The sequence below is a fragment of the Lepidochelys kempii genome, chromosome 2, assembly GCF_965140285.1.
Source record: "Lepidochelys kempii isolate rLepKem1 chromosome 2, rLepKem1.hap1, whole genome shotgun sequence".
Lineage (NCBI taxonomy): Eukaryota > Metazoa > Chordata > Testudines > Cheloniidae > Lepidochelys > Lepidochelys kempii.
Window position 1 is genome coordinate 257254027 of NC_136381.1, and position 25514 is coordinate 257279540.

Genomic DNA, 25514 nt, shown 5'->3' on the forward strand with positions numbered 1-25514 from the left:
TGAGGATAACCTTGGCCTTGTCTGTTCTTATGTTGTGTATCACATGTGATATCAGTGGAATTGGTGGGAAAGCATACATGAGGTGTGCATTCCATGTGATGAGAAAGCTGTCCCCCAGTGACCGGGGTCCCATTCCCGCTCTCAAGTGGAACGTTGCGCATTTGTGGTTCATTGGGGATGTGAACAAGTCGATGAGGGGAGGGCCCACTGGTGGAAAATGGACAGCAAGACTCCCCCATTCATGGTCTTGAGAGAAGTACCTACTTAGTGTGTCTGCAATTGCGTTCTGACAGCCGGGAAGGTATGAGGCAAAAATGTTTATGTTGTGGTATTTGCACCAGTTCCTCAGTTTCATGGCTTTGGTGCATACCAAGTGTGATCGAGCGCCTCCTTGGCGACTGATGTAAAACATGCATGCAATGTCGATCATGATGTGCATGAATTTGTTCTTTATGTGATGTAGGAAATGTCTGCAGACATTGCGGACTGTGCTTAGCTCTAGTAGATTGATATGATGAGTCTCTAGGTAGGCTGTGCTTGCTGGGTACGTATACTGAGCTCAACCAGCCCTGTAGGTAGCACATATGTAGTCTTGCGTGTTGTACCACAAATGTTGTGGCCACCATGTGTCCTAGCAGTTGCTGGACAGTACAAGCTGGTATTTTGGTGCTGAACTGTACCTCTGACATAAGGTTTGTCAGAGTTGTGAATCTGTTCAGGGGCAGAGATGCCTTGGCTTCTATGGCATCGAGATGTGCCCCAACAAAGTCCAGTTGTTGGACAGGGATTAGAGTGGATTTTCATTCATTTATCTCTACCTTAGATCCCTGAATTGTGTAATTGTCATCTGGACTGAGTACAGTACTTCTTGTTGAGTTGGGCCTTTGAAAAGACAATCGTCCTGGTAAGGGAAAATCTTTATTCCCTGTTTGCGTAGATGTGCTGCTACTACTGCTAGGTTTTTGGAGAAAACTCTTGGTGCCAGTACTCTGTACTGGAAGTGTTTGTGTCCTACTGTGAAATACAGGAATTTCCTGTGAGAAGGGTATATGGTAATATGAAAATAAGCATCTTGGAGGTCAAGGGCTGAAAACCAGTCCCGCTTTTGCAGCACTGGAAGTATCGTGCCCAGTGTCACCATCTTGAACTTCTGAGTGTGTACGAACTTGTTGAGTTTCCTGAGATCCAAGATAGGTCTCCATCCCCCATTCTTCTTCTGGGTCAAGAAGTAGTATACGCCTCCCCAAGAACACGAACACACAAAGAGTGTCTGCCCGAAATGGGCATTGCTTCATGGCAGGAGCCGCATTGCTTAAAGCCTGCGGAGCCAGACATCTTAATGGTTAACCGCCCCCAGTGTGGGGAGGATAAACTTAAACTTTGGGGGGTGATTAGGGGTAATAAAAACTAACACTACACTAACTACACCCTTCTATATGACTAACTAATTACATTATTTTTTTTCCAACAGGTTTGGAAGAATGATGAACATTGCCCCAGGGCTCCGTCTTCAGCTGAGGACAGTTGAGAAGGAACTGCAGGGCTCGGGTTGTGTGTACGCTAGACGCGGCACCAATGGCACTGCGCGACCTGCGAGGACACTGCTACCATAAATCTCCAATTGACGTCGCCAGGATGCCCTGATACCTGAAGTGGAAGAGCCACAGGGACTCCAAGAGACAGAAAATTGACCAAACCTCTTGGTAAGTTCTTCCAATGGGTAATTACCCTCACTTTTCAAAAATTACATTTTAGTTCTCTTTTGATTTTTTCTAAATTCATCTTCCTGCAACTGGATCATGCTATGCCTTTGCCAGCTCCATTAAAGAGCCTGTAGTCTCAAACATCTTTTCCTGACTAGGTTTCTTACCTGTTTACTGTTCTCCATTTCTGTGAATGTACTTGGATTATCATCATCATCTTCATAGTCCTCACTATCAGATTCTGCCTCAGCAATCGGGACGCAGACAAACATGTTGGGGTTGGTGATAAAATCTTCAAGAATGCTAACTGAGCATTGTTCTCCATTTTTCTCAGTCACATTGTTACTGTGATTTTCTTTACACTTCTTCCCTTCTTTCCCAATCTCCACACATGTGTTCTCAGCAGCTAATTTAATTTTCTTTTTGGTGACTTTCTTTGGATGCCGGAGCTTTCCACAACAGTAATCCCATGTTGAGTGTTTCAGCAAGCGAAGTCCTTTGTGGATCCGAGCAAATGCAATCTGAAGGTTGTTCATCTCTGCATCATCTTCAGGTGCTTGAAGGTTGTCAGCACTGAAGGAGTTCAGCAGTAGTGCAATGAACAGATTGAGAACCTGAAAATAATTGAAGTGAAAAGAAAATCATGGCAATATAATTTTGAAATTTAAATAGGAGGCTTGAAGATTAGTCAGTTTCTAAACAATTTGTTCTTAATGCATCAACCTTAAGACAAAACAAAATTATGGTTCATAAAATTATTTTTCATAGAGCATGTTTAGATCTCAAAAGGGCATGTTTTCATGATCCTCCAAAAAATAAAAAACAAAAAACATTTTTGTGGCATAAAACTGACCCTTTCTGTAATACAGGCCTGTGTATGAAAATCACACAATTTTACTGCAACATGTTTTAAAATGTTAATAATAGTAATGGTAAATTAATAATAAATTGTGGTCATGACTATATAGTGAAGACTGAGTGGAGTTTTGCTCTTCAAACAAGAATTTAATCTTTTTATATTTGTATGAAGAATACTCTGCATCTTCCCCAAAATTACAGCATTTACTCTTTGAGTATTAAATGAATTGTCTGAGCATTTGCAAGTAAATCCATTAATATATGAGTTAAAATTACACAAAAAATGTAGCACTCTCTGTCAGCACTTCTTGTCTTAAATGTTTTCAATTCATGTATTATCTATCTATGCAAAACTTGGCAGAGATAAATCTTGAGTTTAAAAAGTCAAAACATGGAACGCCCAGGTACAGCACACAAAGAGCCTTACCTTGGCCCTGTGGTGATACGTGGAGGGGGAAAAAAGATTAAACAAATCTTACACGTCTTTTAAAATCACTTTAATCTAACCTGGGACAATAAGCATTAAAATACATCAATATTTTTATGGTTATTGCCTGGCATCACTATAGGAAAGAGTTAGGTTGTTTGGGTGCATTAACTATGCATTTCCTTATCTTAATATGTTTAGATTTCCCTTAAGTTTATCCTGAATCCTGAATGTTCTGTTTATAAAGTTTGTTTTGGGGATGGTTGCAACATTCTTAAAATGTTTATTACCTTTAAAACACTGTTATGCACCCTTCTGCTTAACATATTGTTTGTCTGGGAATAAATTCTAATAGTATCAGCTGTGAAGGATGAGTTGATGAAGGAGGGAAGATTTTATGGCAGCTGGAAGGATGTTGGTGAGAAGGTGGTCCGGGAGACAGTGTCTCTGAGGGAACTGGGAAGAGTATGGAATTTGCAGACAATTCACCAAGTGCATATTGGGATCCACCAGGTGCTGCAGCTTATGAGGCCTAGCAACTGAAGAACGTTTAATGTTTGCCTCAGAGTCAGTCTCCTGGGAGCACTTCCAAGTGGAGTAAAAGAAATAAAAGTTGGTGTATCATTACGTTCCATCAATTCCTTGAGGGGGAGACAATTACAAAGTTACTGATATATATAATTATGGGGGCACGGTTCCTTTCGCTGGCCAGAATTGGCAAAAGGAAGCTGGAGATGATTTGTACAGTAGAACTATCACCCCCTGTATTAGGCTAAGAGCACAGATTCAGCATAGTAAAGACTAGTAAGGGCCTGATTTTAGTCTCATGATGGTTTTCTTAAGGGAAACGCCATCAGACCTGAGTGGAATTGCTTCGGATTTGCATTGGGTCCAAAACCCACACTAAATAAATCTACCCCTTCCTTGGTGTTTAAACCCTTCGGGTGCTGGTTATCAAGTCCCCTGATGGACATTCTTTAGCTGAACAGAGCCCCCAGATTATTTATGATGCTTTGCTTTCGGACAGACGGTCATCCCCAGGTGGGTATCATACATCCCCTCACCCTGCTGCCACAAAAGATTTCTGACAACTGTAAGTTCCATCCAGGACTCCCTACGAGCTCTGTGGGAAGAAGATGCACTAATTAACATGTCCTTCACCCATCCTGATTCTCCTCTGCCCACATTTAGAGCTGTGCAGGTCAGCCATGAACCTCACATCTCCAAGCAGACTTCCACCAGAGAGAGACTGGCAGCTCCCACAACCCAGATTCCACTGGTGGAACCCAAGTTACACTGTCCACTTCCCTTTTCTCATTCCCAGGCTCCTATGTATTTCTGGCTTTACTGCACTAAGCTTCTCTAAAAAGAGATCACTGCCAGCTCCAATCTACTATTTTAAAATGTAAAATGAGAATTTTTGGTCATGATCCTCCTCGCACTTCCTCCAATGGAGTAACTCCTGACACTGGTGTAAGCAAAAGAAGCATCAGGTCTTGTACCCCCTTATGAGTCTTTTTTATATATATTAATTCTGCACTATGTTTGCAAATGTGGGAGTATGCGTGGGAGGATGCCATGTAAACATCCTAGGCTGATGTTTTTCATTCTCTCTGAATATCCTGGGTTTGTAATGCTTGTTTTGGGGATAAATTAAAACATCTTTATAATATTTGGGGCTCTTAAATTACTGATATGTACTTTCAAACTTACTTCCAGATTAAGGTTTTTATTATTCCCACACAAAATACAATGTTCACATCTTAATATTTGTTTAAAAACAAACAAACAAACAAACAAGATTCCACTGATTCGCAGAAAGCCGACAAAAGTAATTCAAATTTTGGAAACGAAAATTTCATCTGAGAGTTAGTTTTCTCTCAGGAACTCTACTTTTACGGTAGGGCAACAACACTAATTTTAGTGTATTTACTTCTGATTTAGCGTATTTACTTCTGATTTAGCCTACTATAAGAAAGAGGAAAAGCAGATCCAATGTCTTGCATCTAAAGAGAACTAAATTATGAGCCTGCATTGAGCTATGTTCTGACAGAATCCTGATTTCAGTGGGTTCATGTGTGGGCCCAGGAATTGCCTGCAAATAACTCAGTAGAGAAACAAGTTCTTAAACAAAAAACAGGTTGTGATATATTCTCAAAAGGAGTTAGGTTCCTACTTTCTATTTAGGCGTCTAACTCCCATTGAAATCAATGGAAACTATTAAAAATAAAGTTAGGCTCCTAACTTCCATTATCTATCAGTAACTTCCACTGATTTCAACAGAAATTAGGAGCCTAAGTAGACAGTTGGAGCCTAACTCCTTTTGAGCATTCAGCCCTTCGTGATTATTTCCAAAGTCTTGAGATGAAAAAGAAAATTGTTGCTAGTAATTTTTTTCTGTTAGAAAATTGTTCCTCATTGGAATGAATACTGGTCTGTGAAAAGGTTCAGTGATGCAATATTGAAAAAGTGTCTTATTTTAAATATGAACATGAGTTCCACATGTGAAAGATAAATAGGGGATTTACTAGAGCACAATTGACATGGTGTGGCTCCTTTACCACCATCTGTAGGAGACCTACCATTCATAGAAAGACAAGTCAGTAGATTATGCAGTGTTTTGTAGCTGTATTGGTCCCAGGATATTAGAGAGACAAGGTGGATGAGGTAATATCTTTTACTGGAACAACTTCTGTTGGTGAAAGAGACAAGCTTTTGAATTTACACAGATCTCTTCTTCAGGTCTGCTGACTCCAGACCTGAGGAAGAGCTCTGTGTAAGCTCCAAAGCTTGTCTCTCTCACCAACAGAAGTTGGTCCAATAAAAAATATTACCTCACCTACCTTATCTCTATAAGTCAGTATATTGTATACTCTACAGGCAATAAAAAGAGAAACGTATCTGGAAACTCACCACTAGGTTTCCTATCACCATGGCCAGCAAGAAGACAATAAGGCATAATGGTTGCTCAGCTACCACCATACAATCCCACATGGTTTCAAGCCATTCTCCACACAGAATTCGGAATATAATAAGGAATGAGTGGAAAAAATCCATTGTATGCCAACGTGGCTTGCAATCCTTACTTATTTTATAGGCATGTTCTTTGTAGCTTTTACCGAAAAGTTGCATTCCTACTACAGCAAAAATAAAGACTATGATCACCAGAACCAGGGTAAGGTTACCCACGGCACCCACTGAGTTACCAATGATTTTAATAAGTGTATTCAAAGTCGTCCAGGACTTTGCCAGTTTGAAGACCCTCAGCTGTGTATAAACATAAAACATAGCATTAGACAACAGAAGATTAGATATTCTTCATTTTGCACTGTTTAAAAATGGTTAAAAAAAACATTATGCAGACATTTCAAACTACTCAAACACTATGAAATGTAGGGTATTTTAAGTCAGTATATGATCCATGTAATATAGACTACTGATTTGTTTATATGTTATATCTTTGTCACCTTCTCTTCATCTGTGTGTCTTTTAGCACAATGATACCACAATCCTGGTTGTGGTCTTTCCACAATTCCATAACATAAATGTTTACCATACCACTAGTAGCAATTTATTAGCACCTTCCATTGTGAGTTTCTCAGGCAAGCAAGCTGTTGCATTTCCTTCTTCCTGCACTTTCACATCTTCTAGAATCAGAACTTAAGTTCCTGTTTATCATAATCTGTACTTTAGTTCCATTTTCAATAACCAAATATTTACATGCAAATGTCCTGAATTTTAGAGATGCTGAGCACCCACAATTCCCACGGACTTAAACAGGAGTCATAGCTGTTCAGCACCTCTGTAAATCAGGCCAAGGATCTATCTTAAGTTTTTATAGCATCCATCACCACAGTATCACAGACACTAAACAAGCAAGCCACATAAAGTATATGCTTAATTTTAAGCATGTGACTTCAATGGCTCTTCTTACATGCTTAAAATTAAGCATGTGCTTAAAGGACTTTGCTCGATTAGGGTCTACATGTTGATGCAGAAAGGTAATCACTTATCTGTAATTCTTGTTCTTTGTATTTATAGAAGTTATAACATCTCATGACACTTAGGATCTCTGCCTCTGGCAAATGTCAGCCTGTAATCTTTTAAAAAGTCAGTTCCTTGCCATTTTGAAAATAAAATGGTAACAACAACAACATATAATTCTGAGCTGGTGAATAATGATCTATTACAACCACAGTACAATGTATTCAGAAAATAATAATAGGTAAGTAACTTTCTTCAAAGATAAATGTTATGATAGATCTCCAATCTTGATGAATACAATTCTTATGGGATCTTTTTCAGAAATCCTAATTAATCAAAAAGAAAAAAATTACCACAAAGAAGAACCAGTAACAAGTATGACTGACAAGGTGGCAACAGTAGACTGGTACAGCAAAGGGGGAAATAAATAAATGGGAAAATGGGTGCCTATATAGTTTATATATAGATACAATACATCCCTGTTTGTGCATTGGGAGAAAGTAAGATACCTTCAAACAAATCACAAAATACCCGCTAAATTTCCAATTCAGGAAAGCACTTGAGCTGACACTTAAATCCATCCCTATTCAAGAAAGCACTTAAGCATGTGTTTAACTGACACACACATACTTAAGTGCTTTCTGGAATAGGGATGCCTTTCCTAAATTTGTGTTTAGGAGACATCCTAAAAACATTTAAATGAGGATGCCTGTTATATCCTCCTTTTGTCTACCCAATCCATCACACAGGCCTCAATCCTGCGAACAGTTACACACAAGAGTAATTCCAAGTCTCTTGATGTGTGTAAAGTTACATGATGGAGTGTTTGTAGGAGTGGGGCCTGAGGCCTAGATTCAGAAAAACATCCTCATTCTTTCATGTGGGCACTATAAAATAATAATCTTAGCCCGAGACTGTTTGGTTTATTTGAAAAGCTCACACATTTCTCTCTCTCAGGGTCAGATGCCTATATTTCAAAAGTTATATAGAGTTTTTGTCACATGATTTGCTTTTCTTTTCAGCCATTCCTTTAATTTTGACACGTTTTCTCCTCAGAAGCTGCTTGCTGTGATGGTCTCTGACAAGCAGAAGAACAACTTGCAAAAAGTACATCATGGGAGAAGGAACTAGTTGACAACACTAAATATTGTTGCTGGAGATGGTATAGCAGTTGCTGTTGCAATAGTTAATATGAAGAACAGCAACTTTCCATTCCAAACTGAAATGAGGTAAGGATGGGGAAACATGCATTTTGAAGATTTCATGAACCTGAAACACTATTTCAGGGGTTTGTAGGATTTACCAGAAAAAATTGAGTTTGCAAACCATTTTCACTTTAAATTAAAAATCACATCTTTCCCAAGATTGTTTTATTTGTTTTTTTAAAAAGTGTTTCTAGCTAAAAAGAAGATTGTAATATAGTGTATGAATAGATAAACCAACCACCTCCCTAAAATCTAGGATAGCACAAGTGTATAGGGATTATACAGTATAAATATGTCTTTATTCCATTTTTTCTCCTCCATTTCTTCCTTCTCAGTTTCTCTGAATTTGTTTTTCATTCTTTTCATTCTCTCCTCCAACATTAACTATATCTTAACTTTGGATATTTCTTGTACTCCTTTTATTCCATGTTTTTAAATCATCTCACAGTGAAATACAAATGCTATATTTGTTTGTCAAAGTTTTAAATGGGTTTGAAATTAGACAAAATGAGTTTCCAGTTCCTAATATGAGGGTGTAGAAATTGCACTGAATGAGGGAACTAAAATCCTCTCTATTGTATTCATGCAAAAAAAGTTTTATGAGACTGAATATATATGAGCCATTACCAGTTTGAAGGAACGTAAAACTAACAGGTTTCCTCGTTCTTTTCTTCCTTTACCTTTGGTGGGTAAACTCAGGTCGATTAAGCTTATAGTGACAATTAAGCTGTCAAAAATATTCCAGCGGTGCTGAAAATAGTAGTAGGGATCTAGAGCAATGATTTTCAAGACCATTTCTGCAGTAAAAATTCCAGTAAAGACCTATGATAAAAGAAACAGTAAGTCATGTCTGCCTAAAAGGTACTGTGAGCACATCTCTCTAGACCAGTGGTTCCCAAACTCGTTCCGCTGCTTGTGCAGGGAAAGCCCCTGGCGGGCTGGGCCAATTTGTTTACCTGCTGTGTTTGGCCGATCGGGGCCGCGGTTCGCTGCTCCAGGCCAACGAGAGCTGCTGGAAGCGGCGGCCAGTACGTCCCTTGGCCCACAAATGTAGTAGCATAGATATAGGTACATCAGTAAAGTCTGAACAGCAAACCCTACTTTTATCATGTATATCATAAAACCCAGGGTTGTGAGTTCAATCCTCCAGGGGGCCATTTCGGGATATGGGGTAAAAATTGGGGATTGGTCCTGCTTTGAGCAGGGGGTTGGACTAGATGACCTCCTGAGGTCCCTTCCAACCCTGATATTCTATGATTCTATGATTGTCAACAAAAATTCTAGCCTTGTCTGCTCATATTCTAAAGGATGTTTAGAACTACTGTGAAACAAGAGTAACATTTGGGAATCCCATATCCCAGAAATTAATAGACAGAGAATGAATAAATGAATCTTTTGTTCTTACCACCATTCTTTGTATCCTGGGTAGAAATACACATAAATTCATTCTTGATAGTGAATGTCAGAATTCACTTACCTTGTTGCCTACGTCAAGCATGAATTTTAAATTTCTTCTCATTTTATAGTGCTCTAGTGCCATGAAGATCGTATTCATCACGATGCAAAAAGTGATGGTGAGGTCAGTAAATGGATCCATTACTAAAATTGTCACCTTTTTCTTGATTCTCAACCACAGTGGACAACAGTCCCAAATAAGATATTTTAGGGCAAAGTCCTTCAAGCGGGCAGGGCATTTCTGTTGCGATTCTTCAAGTTACAAATGACAAAGAAAACAAACCAATAACCAGGTAATTAGTGCTGTCCTATGTGACAAGAGAAGAACGGCAACTAATGAAAGCACAGAAAAATGAAACCCAAAACCCATCACATCTTCTTGAGCCTTTTTCCAATCATATCATTCATTTTCTATATACTCTCTCAGCACTCTCTCAGCCTTCCATTCTTTTTTTAAACAAACCCCAGATCAGTGAATTAATATTTAAACTCATTCTCTTCAGACAAGGCCTGATTCAAAATCCACTGAATTTCAATGGGCTTTTAATCAGAACCTTATTCATTTTAGACATACATTCCTATTGTCTACAACACTGGAAAAATATGACTGGGGTGACACCTTGCTTTCTAATTCGCCAAGAAATATAAAAATTAAAACTACTTTTGTGCTTTCTCCCCCACTTGTATAGAATACATTTTGTGTGCAATATCACTAATAACCATGTTGAATGCAACAAACAGCTCAGTGATTGATTAGTGCCAAAGTGAAACAGTATTACAGTTACATTTTGATTAGGTCTAATTCACATGCACATGTAAACACTCCTGTATTTTCCAAAAGTTTCAGGTCACTTAAAGTCTAAATACCAGAGGCAAAACTCAGTACAAACACATAGGCAACATTTATTAAGCTCCAGACTGCCAGTAGATTTGGACAGGGTTATTGAAACTGAAAGTAAGGTTAACAGCTATCTTGGAGGATCTCATTGAGTGATGGAAAAAGAAGGGTATGATTTTTCCATCTGATGTATGGAATGCATTTGAGTAAAAGGATATAAGTTGCACTTTTTTTAAAAAAGTCTGGGTGTTAAATTACACCAAACAACTGCTAGCCTATTTTTCCATCATAAGCAGATGGAAGAACACTGTTGTATACATGGCTTACTCACTTTATGGGTATGCTGAAGAAAGATGTACATTGTCTTTCTAAAAAGAGAAGTGGCCACAAACAAATCTCACACACTTCAGGAGATATATAGATACAGTGTGTCCTCCCCTCCAAAAGCAGAATAGAAACTCTTTTCCAATTTGCACATGGGTGGCAGCAAATACTGATATGGGAACATTGCTTCTTGACAGACTTTGTAGGATGGCCGGGCACTAAATGCAATATATATTGTAATACAGATAATATACTGATATTGTGATATGTGCTGCTTGATGTTCAGGCATATGGGGTCACATTCAGATAATAGATTTGTCTCTGGATAAATTAGGTATCTGTTATAGATAAGGATATGATTTTTGTTAATTGACTATCTTACTGAATTTTCTGACTGTACGATAATCACACAGTGCGCTACCAAGATGTGCATCACTGAGAACATCCACAAGTACAGGGTAATTAATAACATACATGCAGCACTATTGGACTTGCTACACATCAGCTTTCCGAGTGCATGTATTTGTGTTGGGGGAGGGTAATCTATGTGAAATCTATATGTATACATTCTTTGACAGGGTAACAAGCTGTGTAGATGGGGGAAAGCAGTAGATGTGGTATATCATTACTTTAGTAAGGCTTTTGATACTGTCTCACATGATCTTCTCATAAACAAACTAGGGAAATAAAACCTAGAAGGAGTTACCATAAGGTGGGTGCATAACTGGCTGGAAAACCATTCCCATAGAATAGTTATCAGTGGTACACAGTCAAGCTGAAAGGGCATATCGAGTGAAGGGATCAGTTCTGGGTTCAGTTCTGTTCAATATCTTCATCAATTATTTAGATAATGGCACAGAGAGTACACTTATCAAATTTGTGGACAATACCAAGCTGGGAGGGGTGGCAAGTGCTTTGGAGGACAGGATTAAAATTCAAAATGACCTGGACAAACTGGAGAAATGATCTGAAGTAAATAAGATAAAATTCAATAAGGACGAATGCAAAGTACTCCACTTAGGAAGGAACAACCAGTTGCACACATACAAAATGGGAAATGACTGCCTAGGAAGGACTACTGCAAAAAGGGATCTGGGGGTAATAGTGACTTCACAAGCGAAATACGAGTTGACAGTGTAACACTGTTGCAAAAAAGTAAACATCATTCTGGGATGTATTAGCAGGTGTGTTGTGAGGTTTGACATTAGGAAAAATTTCCTGTCAGGTTGGTTAAGCACTGGAATAAATTGCTTGGGGAGGTTGTGGAATCTCCATCATTGGAAATTTTAAAGAGCAAGTTAGACAAACACCTGTCAGGGATAGTCTAGATAATACTTAGTCCTGCCATGAGAGCAGGGGACTGGACTATATGATGTCTCGAGGTCCTTTCCAGTCCTATAATTCTATGATTTACTTTTAATGCTTCCAAGAAGGGTATAGTAAATAATATTTTTAAAATAATTCCCCCCCAAATGGATGATGGAGCCAAAAATGTTCATACATAGGAGCCTTGGCAGTGGGAGAAGAGGGGAGATAGGGCTTCCAACACTATATGGCCAACTCAATTGACAAAAAGTGGTCAGGACAAAAGGAAGGGTGGTGCACAGTTCTAATTGGTACAATATCATGGCATGGGGAATGGAAACCTGTCAAAAATACGAGATGAGGAAAGATATAGAATTATTATTACATATGTTCAAAACACAGCTCCCAATGAACGCAGTGGCAGCTATGTGTGCTCACTACTTCTGCAAATCAGAACCCAGGGTCTCAAGTCAGGCAGCCAGAAAGTAAGGAAAACACAATTAGTGAACACCTGTGAAAAGACTAGTTTAGGTGACTTGACTGACATCAGACAGGAACTCTGTGGCAGAAGCAGGGACAGCATATAATTCTTCAGAGTAGCAATCATGCAACCAGCAATAGTAGGTTGTTATCCTCTACGTGGCCTAGCACCAGAGATGGATGAGACATTTTGCCAATGGGTTTCAGAGACATTTGCTGACAGCAGAAGAATCTCGAGCTCCATTCCAGGCTCTGGTGGGGAATGTGCTCTAGACAGCACAAACTCTTCTGGCCATCCCTCACCCCCAAGGTTGACTCCTTCTGCTCTGTCATTCAGCAAGACAGTAAATTGACAGGAACTCTGGCTCCTCCTCACAGCCCCATTGTCCTCACCTAGCCAATCCCATTCTTCACTTCAGAGACTTCTCATACCAATCCTAGTACACTCCAGTTCTTCCCCCAAACTCCGACTCCTTATTAGATGTCTCTCCCCTACCAGACCACCTCTTTCTCCCTCACTGGTTCCTAGTTTCATTTTCCTTGCCAAGCCAATCCTAATCTTCCCCACCATTGCCTTGTCTCCTCTCAGTCTTCCCAAACACATTGGCTCCCAGTATCACTTTCTCCATTTCCCTCCCCAGCTCCCAGTCTCTTCCCCGAACCAGTACCAATCTCCTTCCCACCCCAAAGGTCACCTCCTATCCAATTTCAGGCCCATGCTTCAAAGCATATGGGTGGTAAAGCTTCTCAAAAGAAAGGTTGCCAGGATTTTTTAACATGGGCAAAACAACATATTTTTCCTAGCATGGTTCTTGGACATCGATAAACCCTTTTGGCTGAAATTTCCCAGAAATGATCAGCCTGAGGCACACACCCAGCATGTAAAATTTCAACCTGCATGGTTAAAGTTTGGCAAAGTGATAAGAAAGTTAAATAGGGTCTTATAATGGGAAGTGTCAGGCAACCTTAATAATATGTGATGCTACCAACCCACTATATAACATATTTTTAAAAAAGTAAAAAAGAATTTTAAGGTGGCAAAGTCAAGCACTAAAAAGTTAGGGAATGTCAGAATTAATTTTGCTTAATTTTGCTAAGTAACCTCTCCTTGCACTACAGTAGCTTTGAGACGTTTTGGCCCTTTGGGTGCTCCACCAAAGGATGTGAGCATGCTGGTGTGCTCTCAGCTGAAGACTGCAAAGCAGTGTCTGCGGGCACATGCCTGGGCAGAGCAGCACCTTGTGCTCAGAATGAGAACATATAGGGAGGCATGAGCCTGCCACCACACAGTTCCTTCTTAATCATGAAGCCAACTCCACTGTAGAAGGAAAGGAGGGTGGGAAGTGGAGCACCCATAGGGATAAAACATCTCTACTTACCTTATAGTAACTTAAGTTCTTAATCTCTTCTTCTTCAAGTATATGCCCTCCATTGTAGGAGACCCCCAAGCAGTAACTCAGTGAGGAGACAGGTGTTGTGGAGGTAAGTTCAGGACAGTTTGAAGGACTGCATCACGAGAGGCAGCGTCATCTCTGGAAGCAGATAAGATGGCATAACGCTTGGCAAAAGTACCGATAAAAGACCAATTACCAGTCCTGCAGATTTCTGCTACGGCAACGTCCTTCAGAGGAGCTATAGCTGTGGACTGAGCTCCAGTGGAATGTGCTGTGCTACTCTGTAAAGGGGATGCACCCTAGCATTTTCACAGTAGGTCAAGATACAACCTGAAACCCTCTTAGCCTTTGTGTGTAAATCAGTTGGTTCTTCATCCTATCTGCAGATGATATCGATAGCCTGGGAGAGGTCTGGAATGGTTTAGTCCTGTCCAGATTGTAAGCAAGGGCCCCAACAGCCAGTAAACGAAGGCTTGATTCTTCTCTGGAGGCATGAAGTTTTGGGTAGAAAACTGGTAGGAAGCAAGGATGGGGACATAGTATAACTTTGTATTTGTAGAAGGTGGGGCATGGTGGGTCTGCCATGAGTGCTCCCTGCTCCCACATTCACTTGCTGAAGAGATGGCAGCTAGAAATGAAATTTTGAGGGAGAAATGGAGGAGGGACCAGGCTGCCATCGGTTCCAAGAGTGGGGTGGGTGGGTTTGTAGAGTATTTAAACCAGGCTGAAGTCCCATTTTGGGGCCGGCTGTCCCATGGGAGGAAACAAGTTGTATAGACCCTTGAGAAATCTGGTTGTTGTCAGGTGGGCAAAGACTGAGAAGTTCTGGATGGGTGAGTGAAGGCTGTGATGGCAGCCAGAGGTACACTGATAGAGCTCATTGAGGGACCCAGGTAGTGCAGGATCTTGGAAAGTGGAACTTCCAAGTATAGAGAAGATGAAAGGCAGAACCAGGATTGGAAGCACTTCCACTTTTGGAGGTAAGTCTTGTGAACACTGGGCTTTCTACTGAATAAAAGAACTGACTGAACCCTATCCAGAATGGTCAGTTCCATGTTTGAGAGCCATTGAGGAGCCATGCTTTCAGATTCAGGGAGGAAGTGCTGGGATGGAGGAGTTCTGTGTCACTAGGTCCTTTGTGATAGGAAGTCTGAGAGATGTTACCTCTAAGAGGTGGATGAGGTCTGAATACCACACCTGTTTCAGCTAACCAGGTGCAATAAGAATAGCACTTGCTCCTTCTTGGGACAGCTGGAGAAGGATCTTGAGGATTAATGGTATAGGTGGGTAATCATAAAGAAGGATTCAGGGCCATGGTATCCATCAGAGTGGAGGCCATAACCTCCGTTGGAGTAGAACAGATGGCATTTTGCATCATTCATGGTGGCAAAGAGGTCTACCCCGGTATACCCCAAGTCTGGCAAACACCATGGAAGACAGAGTCTTTAAGCTCCCATTGTGATCCTGCCAGAAGTGTAGACTCAGGGATTCTGCAATTGCATTCAGGAGGCCTGCTAGATAGAAATATCAGCAGTCTATCTGATGGGAGATGCACCATTTCCACAGCCATAACGACTTTGCACATGAGGACTGGGATCTTGCTCTGCCCTGTAATACATTAGTACGCTGTTGTCCAGCATTATTCTGACAGTGATTCATATGGAGTGAAGTAAATGTTGGCAAACATCTTGTACTGCTTTAGCTCAAGGATATTGATATGGAGTGCCAATTCCTGTGCCAACCATTTGCTCAGTGCTGTCTCCCTCTATAGGTGAGCTCCCCATCCTTTCAGAGACACATGTGTTGTGAGGATCTTCGGAAGTGCTGGATACAAAAACAGGGTTCCATCACAGACCCGCCTTGGGTCCTTCCACCAAGTACAAGAGTCCAACAGCTTCCAAGGCACTGTGACACGTTTGGAAACTCTGTGTCTTTTGAGGGGTATACACTGTTCTTATCCATGTCTAGAGGCACCTGAGGTGCATACTCTCATGAGGAGTCACATACATGGAGTCCAATATATGGCCCAAGACCTGTAGACAAGTCCTCACTGTTGTTTCTGGGCTGCACTGTAAAGCTGATATTTGTTGGATAGGATGGAGACTCTCTCTTTTGGTAGGTAGGCTCGTGCTTGTGGAGTCTAGAGTAGCTCTTATAAAGTCTATTCTCTGTAGTGAGGTTAGTATGGATTTTTTGTGGTTGATGTGAAGGCCCAGAAATTGGAATAGCGTTAATGCTCTGGACGTTGCTGACTGGACCTCTTGGGGCAACCAGACTTTGCAAAGCCAGTTGTCCAAATATGGGAACACTGATATTCCCCACTGATGGAGATGAGCCACTAACACTGAGAGAATCTTTGTGAACGCCCTCAGAGACATGGAGAGTCTGAAGGGGAGAACTCAATGTTGATAGTGATCTGCTCTACCATGAACAGGACCGGCTCTAGGCACCAGCAAAGCAAGCAAATGTTTGGAGTGGCACAATTCCAGGGGCGGCATTCCGGCAATCTTTTTTTTTTCTTTTGTTGTTGTTGTTGCTTGGGCAGTTGAGCTCTCAGAGCTTGGGGCTGCAAATTTTTTGCTTGGGGCGGCAAAAAACCTAGAGCCGACCCTGATCACAAATCGTCCATGCTTGTGGAAGGGGTGGATGGCTACACGGAAGTAGGTATCCTGAAGATTGAGGGCAATGAACCAGTCTCCTGGATCTAAGGATGGAATTATGGTAGCTAAAGTCAAGCATTCTGAAGTATTGTGCTAAGGACACAGTTATTTAAGTTCCTGCAGTTAAGGATTGGTCTCCACCCTCTACCTTTCTTGGGAACAAGGAAGTAATCAGAATAGAACCCTCTTCTACTGAACTCTGGTGGAACTGGTTCTATTGCTCCCAGAAGGAGGACGGAATGAACTTCTTGTTTTAGGAGTTCCTTGTGAGAAGGATCCCTGAGAAGGGATAGGGAGGAAGAGTGGGAAGGCGGAACAGAACTGAATGGAAGTAGATACAGTAGCCCATATTGGTGACCTCCACTATCCATCTCTTTGAGGTAAGGTACTCCCAGTTTGAGGTAGGTAGTGTAATAGTTGGTCTCCGAAGGGGGGTAGTCGCACAATAGATGATCCTTTGGAGTGGACTGCTTGATTTCCTTGACTGAGTTGTCACAAGTGCCTCTTAGAAAGTGTAGATGATTGGGTAGAAATGAGGTGGGAGGTCCCCATTTATGTGGTCTGGTCTTTCTCTTGAAGGGCTACTGAGGTCTTGGGAAAGCATGCCGATAGACTGGAATGGTTTCAATCTTTGAGCAGTTTGGGATCTACTAAAACATTTTTTCATTACAGGCACATAAATCCACAGTGACTGTAATGTTGCCTTGGAGTCCTTGAGTGTATGGAGAGAGGAGTCTGTATGTTAACTGAAGAGCTTAGGCCCTTCAAACGGGAGGTCTTCCACCATGTTTTGAACTTTTCTGGTAGGCCTGAGGACAGGAGCCAATATGCTCTTCTCATGATAATCACTGTGGCCATTTACCTTGAAGCTGTGTCAGCAGCATCTAGGGCAGTTGCAGGAAGGCTTTCACAATCAACTGTCCTTCAATGACTATAGTCTGAAATTGATCTTTCTGGTCCTGTGGCAAGTGCTCAATTAAAATGTGTAAATTTGGAGTATGTGTTAAAATCATATTTTGTCACCAAGGCCTGGTAGTTGGCAATCTGAAATTGGAGAGCTGCTGAGGAGTAGCTCTTCCTTCCCAGCAAGTCTAGCTGGTTAGTTTCCTTGTCAGAAGGAGAAGGCCTAGAGCAAGCCTGATGGTTCCTATCATTGGTTGCATCCTTTACAAGGAACTGGGGTTATGGTGGGAGAAGAAGTATTCCACTCTTTTGCATGGGATGTAGAATTTCTTATCTGCCCATTTATATGTTGGTGGGATTGTAGGAGATATTTGCCACAGGTTATGTCCGGGAGAGGATAAAGCCTTTCACTGGGACTGATGTTCAAGATGGCCACCAGGAATATTTCAGCTCTGGGACTTCCTCTAGTCGGATTTGAAATAAGTCCACAAGATTTTCAATGAAGTTCTGGAAGGTCTTAAAATCATCAGTGTAGGAGGGCAAATGGAGGTGAGATCTCTATGGCCTAAGACTCTTGCTCTTCTTGTACATTGTCCAGTATCAGAAAAGTGTGCAGTACCAATGTGTGTGTTATCATAGGACACTATGTAGGTTCTGATTGCTGGTATGGTATCAGTGCTTTCTCTTAGGCACCCAATGAAGTTGATCAACATAGTGGCTCCAGGGATCCCAGTAACCCCACTATGGAGAAGGATAAAGCAAGGGATTCCAGTGATAATCATAAACTCTGAGTTTATGATGTTTGGTAAGTTCCTTAGGATCCTCCTCATGAAAGGGACTCATGGGTGTGGGGTAGGGTAGTATGGTACTGGGATGGATCCTTGAATCAAATAGCTGAGTATGAGGAATCTTCCCTTGAACTAAACAGGGGTGGGAGGGTCCTTCAATGTTCTAACCAGTACTGAAGGCTGGAGACTTAAACAAGTCTCAACTTGCTATTTTCACAGTGGTACCGGGGAGATAACACTGGAAGATCTGCCCAGTACTGTTGACTCAGGTTCACCGGAGATAATGAGATCCTCTGATGAATCATAGAATCATAGAATATCAGGGTCGGAAGGGACCCCAGAAGGTCATCTAGTCCAACCCCCTGCTCAAAGCAGGACCAATTCCCAGTTAAATCATCCCAGCCAGGGCTTTGTCAAGCCTGACCTTAAAAACCTCTAAGGAAGGAGATTCTACCACCTCCCTAGGTAACGCATTCCAGTGTTTCACCACCCTCTTAGTGAAAAAGTTTTTCCTAATATCCAATCTAAACTTCCCCCACTGCAACTTGAGACCATTACTCCTCGTTCTGTCATCTGCTACCATTGAGAACAGTCTAGAGCCATCCTCTTTGGAACCCCCTTTCAGGTAGTTGAAAGCAGCTATCAAATCCCCCCTCATTCTTCTCTTCTGCAGGCTAAACAATCCCAGCTCCCTCAGCCTCTCCTCATAACTCATGTGTTCCAGTCCCCTAATCATTTTTGTTGCCCTTCGCTGGACTCTCTCCAATTTATCCACATCCTTCTTGAAGTGTGGGGCCCAAAACTGGACACAGTACTCCAGATGAGGCCTCACCAATGTCGAATAGAGGGGAATGATCACGTCCCTCGATCTGCTCGCTATGCCCCTACTTATACAGCCCAAAATGCCATTGGCCTTCTTGGCAACAAGGGCACACTGCTGACTCATATCCAGCTTCTCATCCACTGTCACCCCTAGGTCCTTTTCCGCAGAACTGCTGCCTAGCCATTCGGTCCCTAGTCTGTAGCTGTGCATTGGGTTCTTCCGTCCCAAGTGCAGGACCCTGCACTTATCCTTATTGAACCTCATCAGATTTCTTTTGGCCCAATCCTCCAATTTGTCTAGGTCTTTCTGTATCCTATCCCTCCCCTCCAGCGTATCTACCACTCCTCCCAGTTTAGTATCATCCGCAAATTTGCTGAGAGTGCAATCCACACCATCCTCCAGATCATTTATGAAGATATTGAACAAAACTGGCCCCAGGACCGACCCCTGGGGTACTCCACTTGATACTGGCTGCCAACTAGATATGGAGCCATTGATCACTACCCGTTGAGCCCGACAATCTAGCCAGCTTTCTACCCACCTTGTAGTGCATTCATCCAGCCCATACTTCCTTAACTTGCTGACAAGAATACTGTGGGAGACCGTGTCAAAAGCTTTGCTAAAGTCAAGAAACAATACATCCACTGCTTTCCCTTCATCCACAGAACCAGTAATCTCATCATAAAAGGCGATTAGATTAGTCAGGCATGACCTTCCCTTGGTGAATCCATGCTGGCTGTTCCTGATCACTTTCCTCTCATGCAAGTGCTTCAGGATTGATTCTTTGAGGACCTGCTCCATGATTTTTCCAGGGACTGAAGTGAGGCTGACTGGCCTGTAGTTCCCAGGATCCTCCTTCTTCCCTTTTTTAAAGATTGGCACTACATTAGCCTTTTTCCAGTCATCCGGGACTTCCCCGGTTCGCCACGAGTTTTCAAAGATAATGGCCAATGGCTCTGCAATCACAGCCGCCAATTCCTTCAGCACTCTTGGATGCAACTCGTCCGGCCGCATGGACTTGTGCACGTCCAGCTTTTCTAAATAGTCCCTAACCACCTCTATCTCCACAGAGGGCTGGCCATCTCTTCCCCATTTTGTGATGCCCAGCGCAGCAGTCTGGGAGCTGACCTTGTTAGTGAAAACAGAGGCAAAAAAAGCATTGAGTACATTAGCTTTTTCCACATCCTCTGTCACTAGGTTGCCTCCCTCATTCAGTAAGGGGCCCACACATTCCTTGGCTTTCTTCTTGTTGCCAACATACCTGAAGAAACCCTTCTTGTTACTCTTAACATCTCTGGCTAGCTGCAGCTCCAGGTGCAATTTGGCCCTCCTGATAACATTCCTACATGCCTGAGCAATATTTTTATACTCTTCCCTGGTCATATGTCCAACCTTCCACTTCTTGTAAGCTTCTTTTTTATGTTTAAGATCCGCTAGGATTTCACCATTAAGCCAAGCTGGTCGCCTGCCATATTTACTATTCTTTCGACTCATTGGGATGGTTTGTCCCTGTAACCTCAACAGGGATTCCTTGAAATACAGCCAGCTCTCCTGGACTCCTTTCCCCTTCAAGTTAGTCCCCCAGGGGATCCTGGCCATCCGTTCCCTGAGGGAGTCGAAGTCTGCTTTCCTGAAGTCCAGGGTCCGTATCCTGCTGCTTACCTTTCTTCCCTGCGTCAGGATCCTGAACTCAACCAACTCATGGTCACTGCCTCCCAGATTCCCATCCACTTTTGCTTCCCCCACTAATTCTACCCGGTTTGTGAGCAGCAGGTCAAGAAAAGCGCCCCCCCTAGTTGGCTCCTCTAGCACTTGCGCCAGGAAATTGTCCCCTACGCTTTCCAAAAACTTCCTGGATTGTCTATGCACCGCTGTATTGCTCTCCCAGCAGATATCAGGAAAATTAAAGTCACCCATGAGAATCAGGGCATGCGATCTAGTAGCTTCCGCGAGCTGCCGGAAGAAAGCCTCATCTACCTCATCCCCCTGGTCCGGTGGTCTATAGCAGACTCCCACCACTACATCACTCTTGTTGCACACACTTCTAAACTTAATCCAGAGACACTCAGGTTTTTCTGCAGTTTCGTACCGGAGCTCTGAGCAGTCATACTGCTCCCTTACATACAGTGCTACTCCCTCACCTTTTCTGCCCTGCCTGTCCTTCCTGAACAGTTTATAACCATCCATGACAGTACTCCAGTCATGTGAGTTATCCCACCAAGTCTCTGTTATTCCGATCATGTCATAGTTCCTTGACATCACCAGGACTTCCAGTTCTCCCTGCTTGTTTCCAAGGCTTTGTGCATTTGTATATAAGCACTTGAGATGAAAGGGACCTGGAAGGAGGTAGAGGGCTCTGATAGCCTTCACACAAAGTTTAGGTCAGTACTGGCTGGCGAAACGGAATCTGCTGTGGTACCAAGGTGATCATAGAGACATCTGTCCTTTCAGGGGTACAGTGAGATACCAGTACTGGGGCATGGATGGTATCCCTGAGTGTCTCACGGTGCCACAATGAATCAGATAGTGCTGTTGCAGTGGTTGCTTTGGTGGTAGGTATGTCCAAACAGGGCTTCTTCGCCGGAGAATGGGTCTTATGGGGTGATCTGGCCCTTTTCTTCATTTCCTTGGTTGGAGAGACTTTTTTCCTTCTTATTGTCTGGGGCTGCAGATGAGGCAATAATTGGGACGGAGGCAGCCTGCGATGTAGAAGCTGATGTATGTAAGGGAAGCGGACCTCTTTGGAGCTAGGGCATATTTCATAAATAGGAACTTAAGTCTAGTCTCCCAGTCTTTCTTACATCTGCCTTTGGAACCCAGACCGACCTTGCACTTACAAGAGTGGCAAGAGTAACCCCAGACACTGCAGGCAGCTGGAGTGTCTGTCACTGTGGGGAAAGGACCTGTGGGAAATCTCACAGGTCTTAAACCCTGGGGTCCAGGGCATGACAAATTGTGCTCTTCCACAAATGACTGAAGAAGGAGAGAAGGGGAAGGTGCTCCACTCCCTAACTATCACAACAGTGCTAAATAAAATAAAGGTATCCAATGAAATAAAGAATTCACAAAGACAAGGCAGGAAGCTGAATACAACAGATGGCAAAACTCTCCATCTTGAGCTGCAGGTGGTTGAGAAGGAATTGAGTGGTGGTGGGTTTGAGCTTCCCTATATAGTCTCCTTCTAAGCAGGAGATGCTGCCCTGTGCAGGCATGGGCCCATGGACACTACTTTGCACTTTCTGACAGAGTATATGGGCATGCCTACCATGGAGCACCCGTAGGGACATATACTTGAATAACTTTAATGAGGTTCCCTTGTGTATATGCACTATGATAATCTTTCCCAATATCACAGTATTTGGCAGAGTAAGGAATAGAACCCAGTTCTCCTGAGTCCCAATCTAGTACCTTAAACACAAGAAAACATCCTTTCTCCTTCTGCAATCACTACCTCATTCATTGCCCATCCTGTGCACTTTATGAAAAGAGGTTCCTGTAGAATAAAAAGTATGTGATCACAAAATTAAAGACTGTATCATAGAATCACAGGTCTGGAAGGGACCTTGAGAAGTCATCTAGTCCAGCCCCCTACGCTGAGGCAGGACCAAGTATGCCTAGACCATCCCTGACAGGTGTTTGTCCAGCCTATTCTTAAAACCCTCCAATGATGGGGATTCCACAACATCCCTTAGAAGCCCATAACTAATATCTAACCTAAATCTCCCTTGCTGCAGATTAAACCAATTACTTATTATCCTAACTTCAGCAGAGATGGAGAACAACTGATCACTGTCTTATTTATAAATTTTTTTAACATATTTATCAGCTGCACCCTCAGTCTTCTTTTCTCAAGACTAATGTGCCAACCAGTTTGCTCAGAGAGTATCTAAATAGGCTTTGGGGCACATTAGACTTGGTTATGAGTTAGCTAGTTTAGATCCTCCAGCCAATGTTAGAGTCCATTTTACTAGGGCCCAGGCAGCCTCCGCTGCTTCCTTGCAAAACATCCCCATTTTGGATATCTGTATAGCAACTACTTGGGTTTCAGTACATATTTTTACCAAGCATCATGCCATAGTTGAAGGATCCAGGTTGGATGGTTTAACTTTTCCTCATAGTTCAGGTTTTCTAAACCTTTTATCATTTTTGTTGGTCTCCACTGGACATACTCCAATTTGTCCACATCTTTCTTAAATTTAGAACTGGACACAATACGTCAGCTGAGGCAACTCCTGTGCTGAGTAGAGTGGAACAATTATGATACTAAACTGGGAGGAGTGGTAGATATGCTGGAGGGTAGGGATAGGATACAGAAAGACCTAGACAAATTGGAGGATTGGGCCAAAAGAAATCTGATGAGGTTCAATAAGGATAAGTGCAGGGTCCTGCACTTGGGACGGAAGAACCCAATGCACAGCTACAGACTAGGGACCGAATGGCTAGGCAGCAGTTCTGCGGAAAAGGACCTAGGGGTGACAGTGGACGAGAAGCTGGATATGAGTCAGCAGTGTGCCCTTGTTGCCAAGAAGGCCAATGGCATTTTGGGATGTATAAGTAGGGGCATAGCGAGCAGATCGAGGGACGTGATCGTTCCCCTCTATTCGACATTGGTGAGGCCTCATCTGGAGTACTGTGTCCAGTTTTGGGCCCCACACTTCAAGAAGGATGTGAATAAATTGGAGAGAGTCCAGCGAAGGGCAACAAAAATGATTAGGGGACTGGAACACATGAGTTATGAGGAGAGGCTGAGGGAGCTGGGATTGTTTAGCCTGCAGAAGAGAAGAATGAGGGGGGATCTGATAGCTGCTTTCAACTACCTGAAAGGGGGTTCCAAAGAGGATGGCTCTAGACTGTTCTCAATGGTAGCAGATGACAGAACGAGGAGTAATGGTCTCAAGTTGCAGTGGGGGAGCTTTAGATTGGATATTAGGAAAAACTTTTTCACTAAGAGGGTGGTGAAACACTGGAATGCGTTACCTAGGGAGGTGGTAGAATCTCCTTCCTTAGAGGTTTTTAAGGTCAGGCTTGACAAAGCCCTGCTGGGATGATTTAACTGGGAATTGGTCCTGCTTTGAGCAGGGGGTTGGACTAGATGACCTTCTGGGGTCCCTTCCAACCCTGATATTCTATGATTCTATGATAATTACCTCCTGGGTCTGACATACAACACTCCTATTAATACACCCCAGAATGATATTAGCTTTTTTTTGCAACTTCATCACGTTGTTGACTCATATTCCATTTGTGATCTACTGTAACACCCAGATCCTTTAAGTGGTACTACCATCTAGCCAGTTATTCCCCATTTTGCTTTTTGTGCATTTAATTTTTTCTTCCTTGGTGCAGTACTTTTCACTTGTCTTTATTGAATTTCATCTTGTTGATTTCAAACCAGTTCTCCAATTTGTCAAGGTTGTTTCGAATTCTAATCCTGTCTTCCAGAGTGCTAATAACCCCTCTTACCTTGATGCCTTCCACAAATTTTATAAGTATACCTTGCACTCCATTATCCAAGTCATTAATGAAAATATGAAATAGTACCAGACCAAGGACAGACCCTTGTGGGGCCCCACTAGATATATCCCTCTCCCCCAGTTTGCCAGCGACATATTGATAACTACTCTTTAAATACTTCTACACTACATGCTCCTTATGGCAGTGTGTAAAGTACAACACACTGCACTCTCCCCTAGCAGAGATATAAATAGTAGTGTAGATGGTGATGCACTGCTTTGGTGAATAAAGGAAGGCCTGAACCCAGGTATGTACCCAACATGGCTTTCTACATACCCAAACAGTGCCTCCTCCATCTACACTGCTATTTTTAACAGTGTAGTGTACTGCTGCCTACCCACTACCAGAGTCTTTCCCCGCTGCAGGGAAAGGCTCCAGCAGCAGGGAAAAGCTCTGGTGTGAGGAGACAGCGGAGAGAGACTCTGGCAGCTCCCCACAGCCACAGCCTTTCCCTGCTGCCTCCCTTGCCAGAGCCTTTCACATCGCAGCATGCTATTCTCTGTGGACTGTAGCTATACATCCCTACACACTGCCATCAATGATGTGCAGTGTAGACATAGCCTTTGAGTATGATCTTTCAACAAATTTTGCACCCACCGTATAGTAATTTAATCTAGTACACATTTCCCAAGTTTGTTTATGAGACTGTCATGAGGGACTGTGTCAAAAACCATAATAAAATCAAGATATATCACATCTTCTGCTTCTCCCCTATCCGCTAGGCCAGTAACCCTGTCAAAGAAGGAAATTAGGCTGGTTTGGGATGATATGTTCTTAACAAATCCATGCTGGTTATTCCTTATAACCTTATTATCCACTAAGTGCTTACAAAATGTTTAATAATTTGCTTCAA

The 25514-nt window shown here is 42.4% G+C and overlaps 1 protein-coding gene across 1 annotated transcript in view; it reads right to left on the bottom strand.

Annotated features, from left to right (window-relative positions):
* LOC140907821 (sodium channel protein type 5 subunit alpha) overlaps nucleotides 1–25514 on the bottom strand; it is a 105672-nt gene that overhangs the window by 50745 nt on the left and 29413 nt on the right. The window contains 5 exon segments of the mRNA XM_078851859.1: nucleotides 1859–2317; nucleotides 5902–6255; nucleotides 8805–8999; nucleotides 9655–9884; nucleotides 20540–20548. Of these exon segments, the coding sequence (XP_078707985.1) occupies nucleotides 1859–2317; nucleotides 5902–6255; nucleotides 8805–8999; nucleotides 9655–9884; nucleotides 20540–20548 (1247 nt within the window).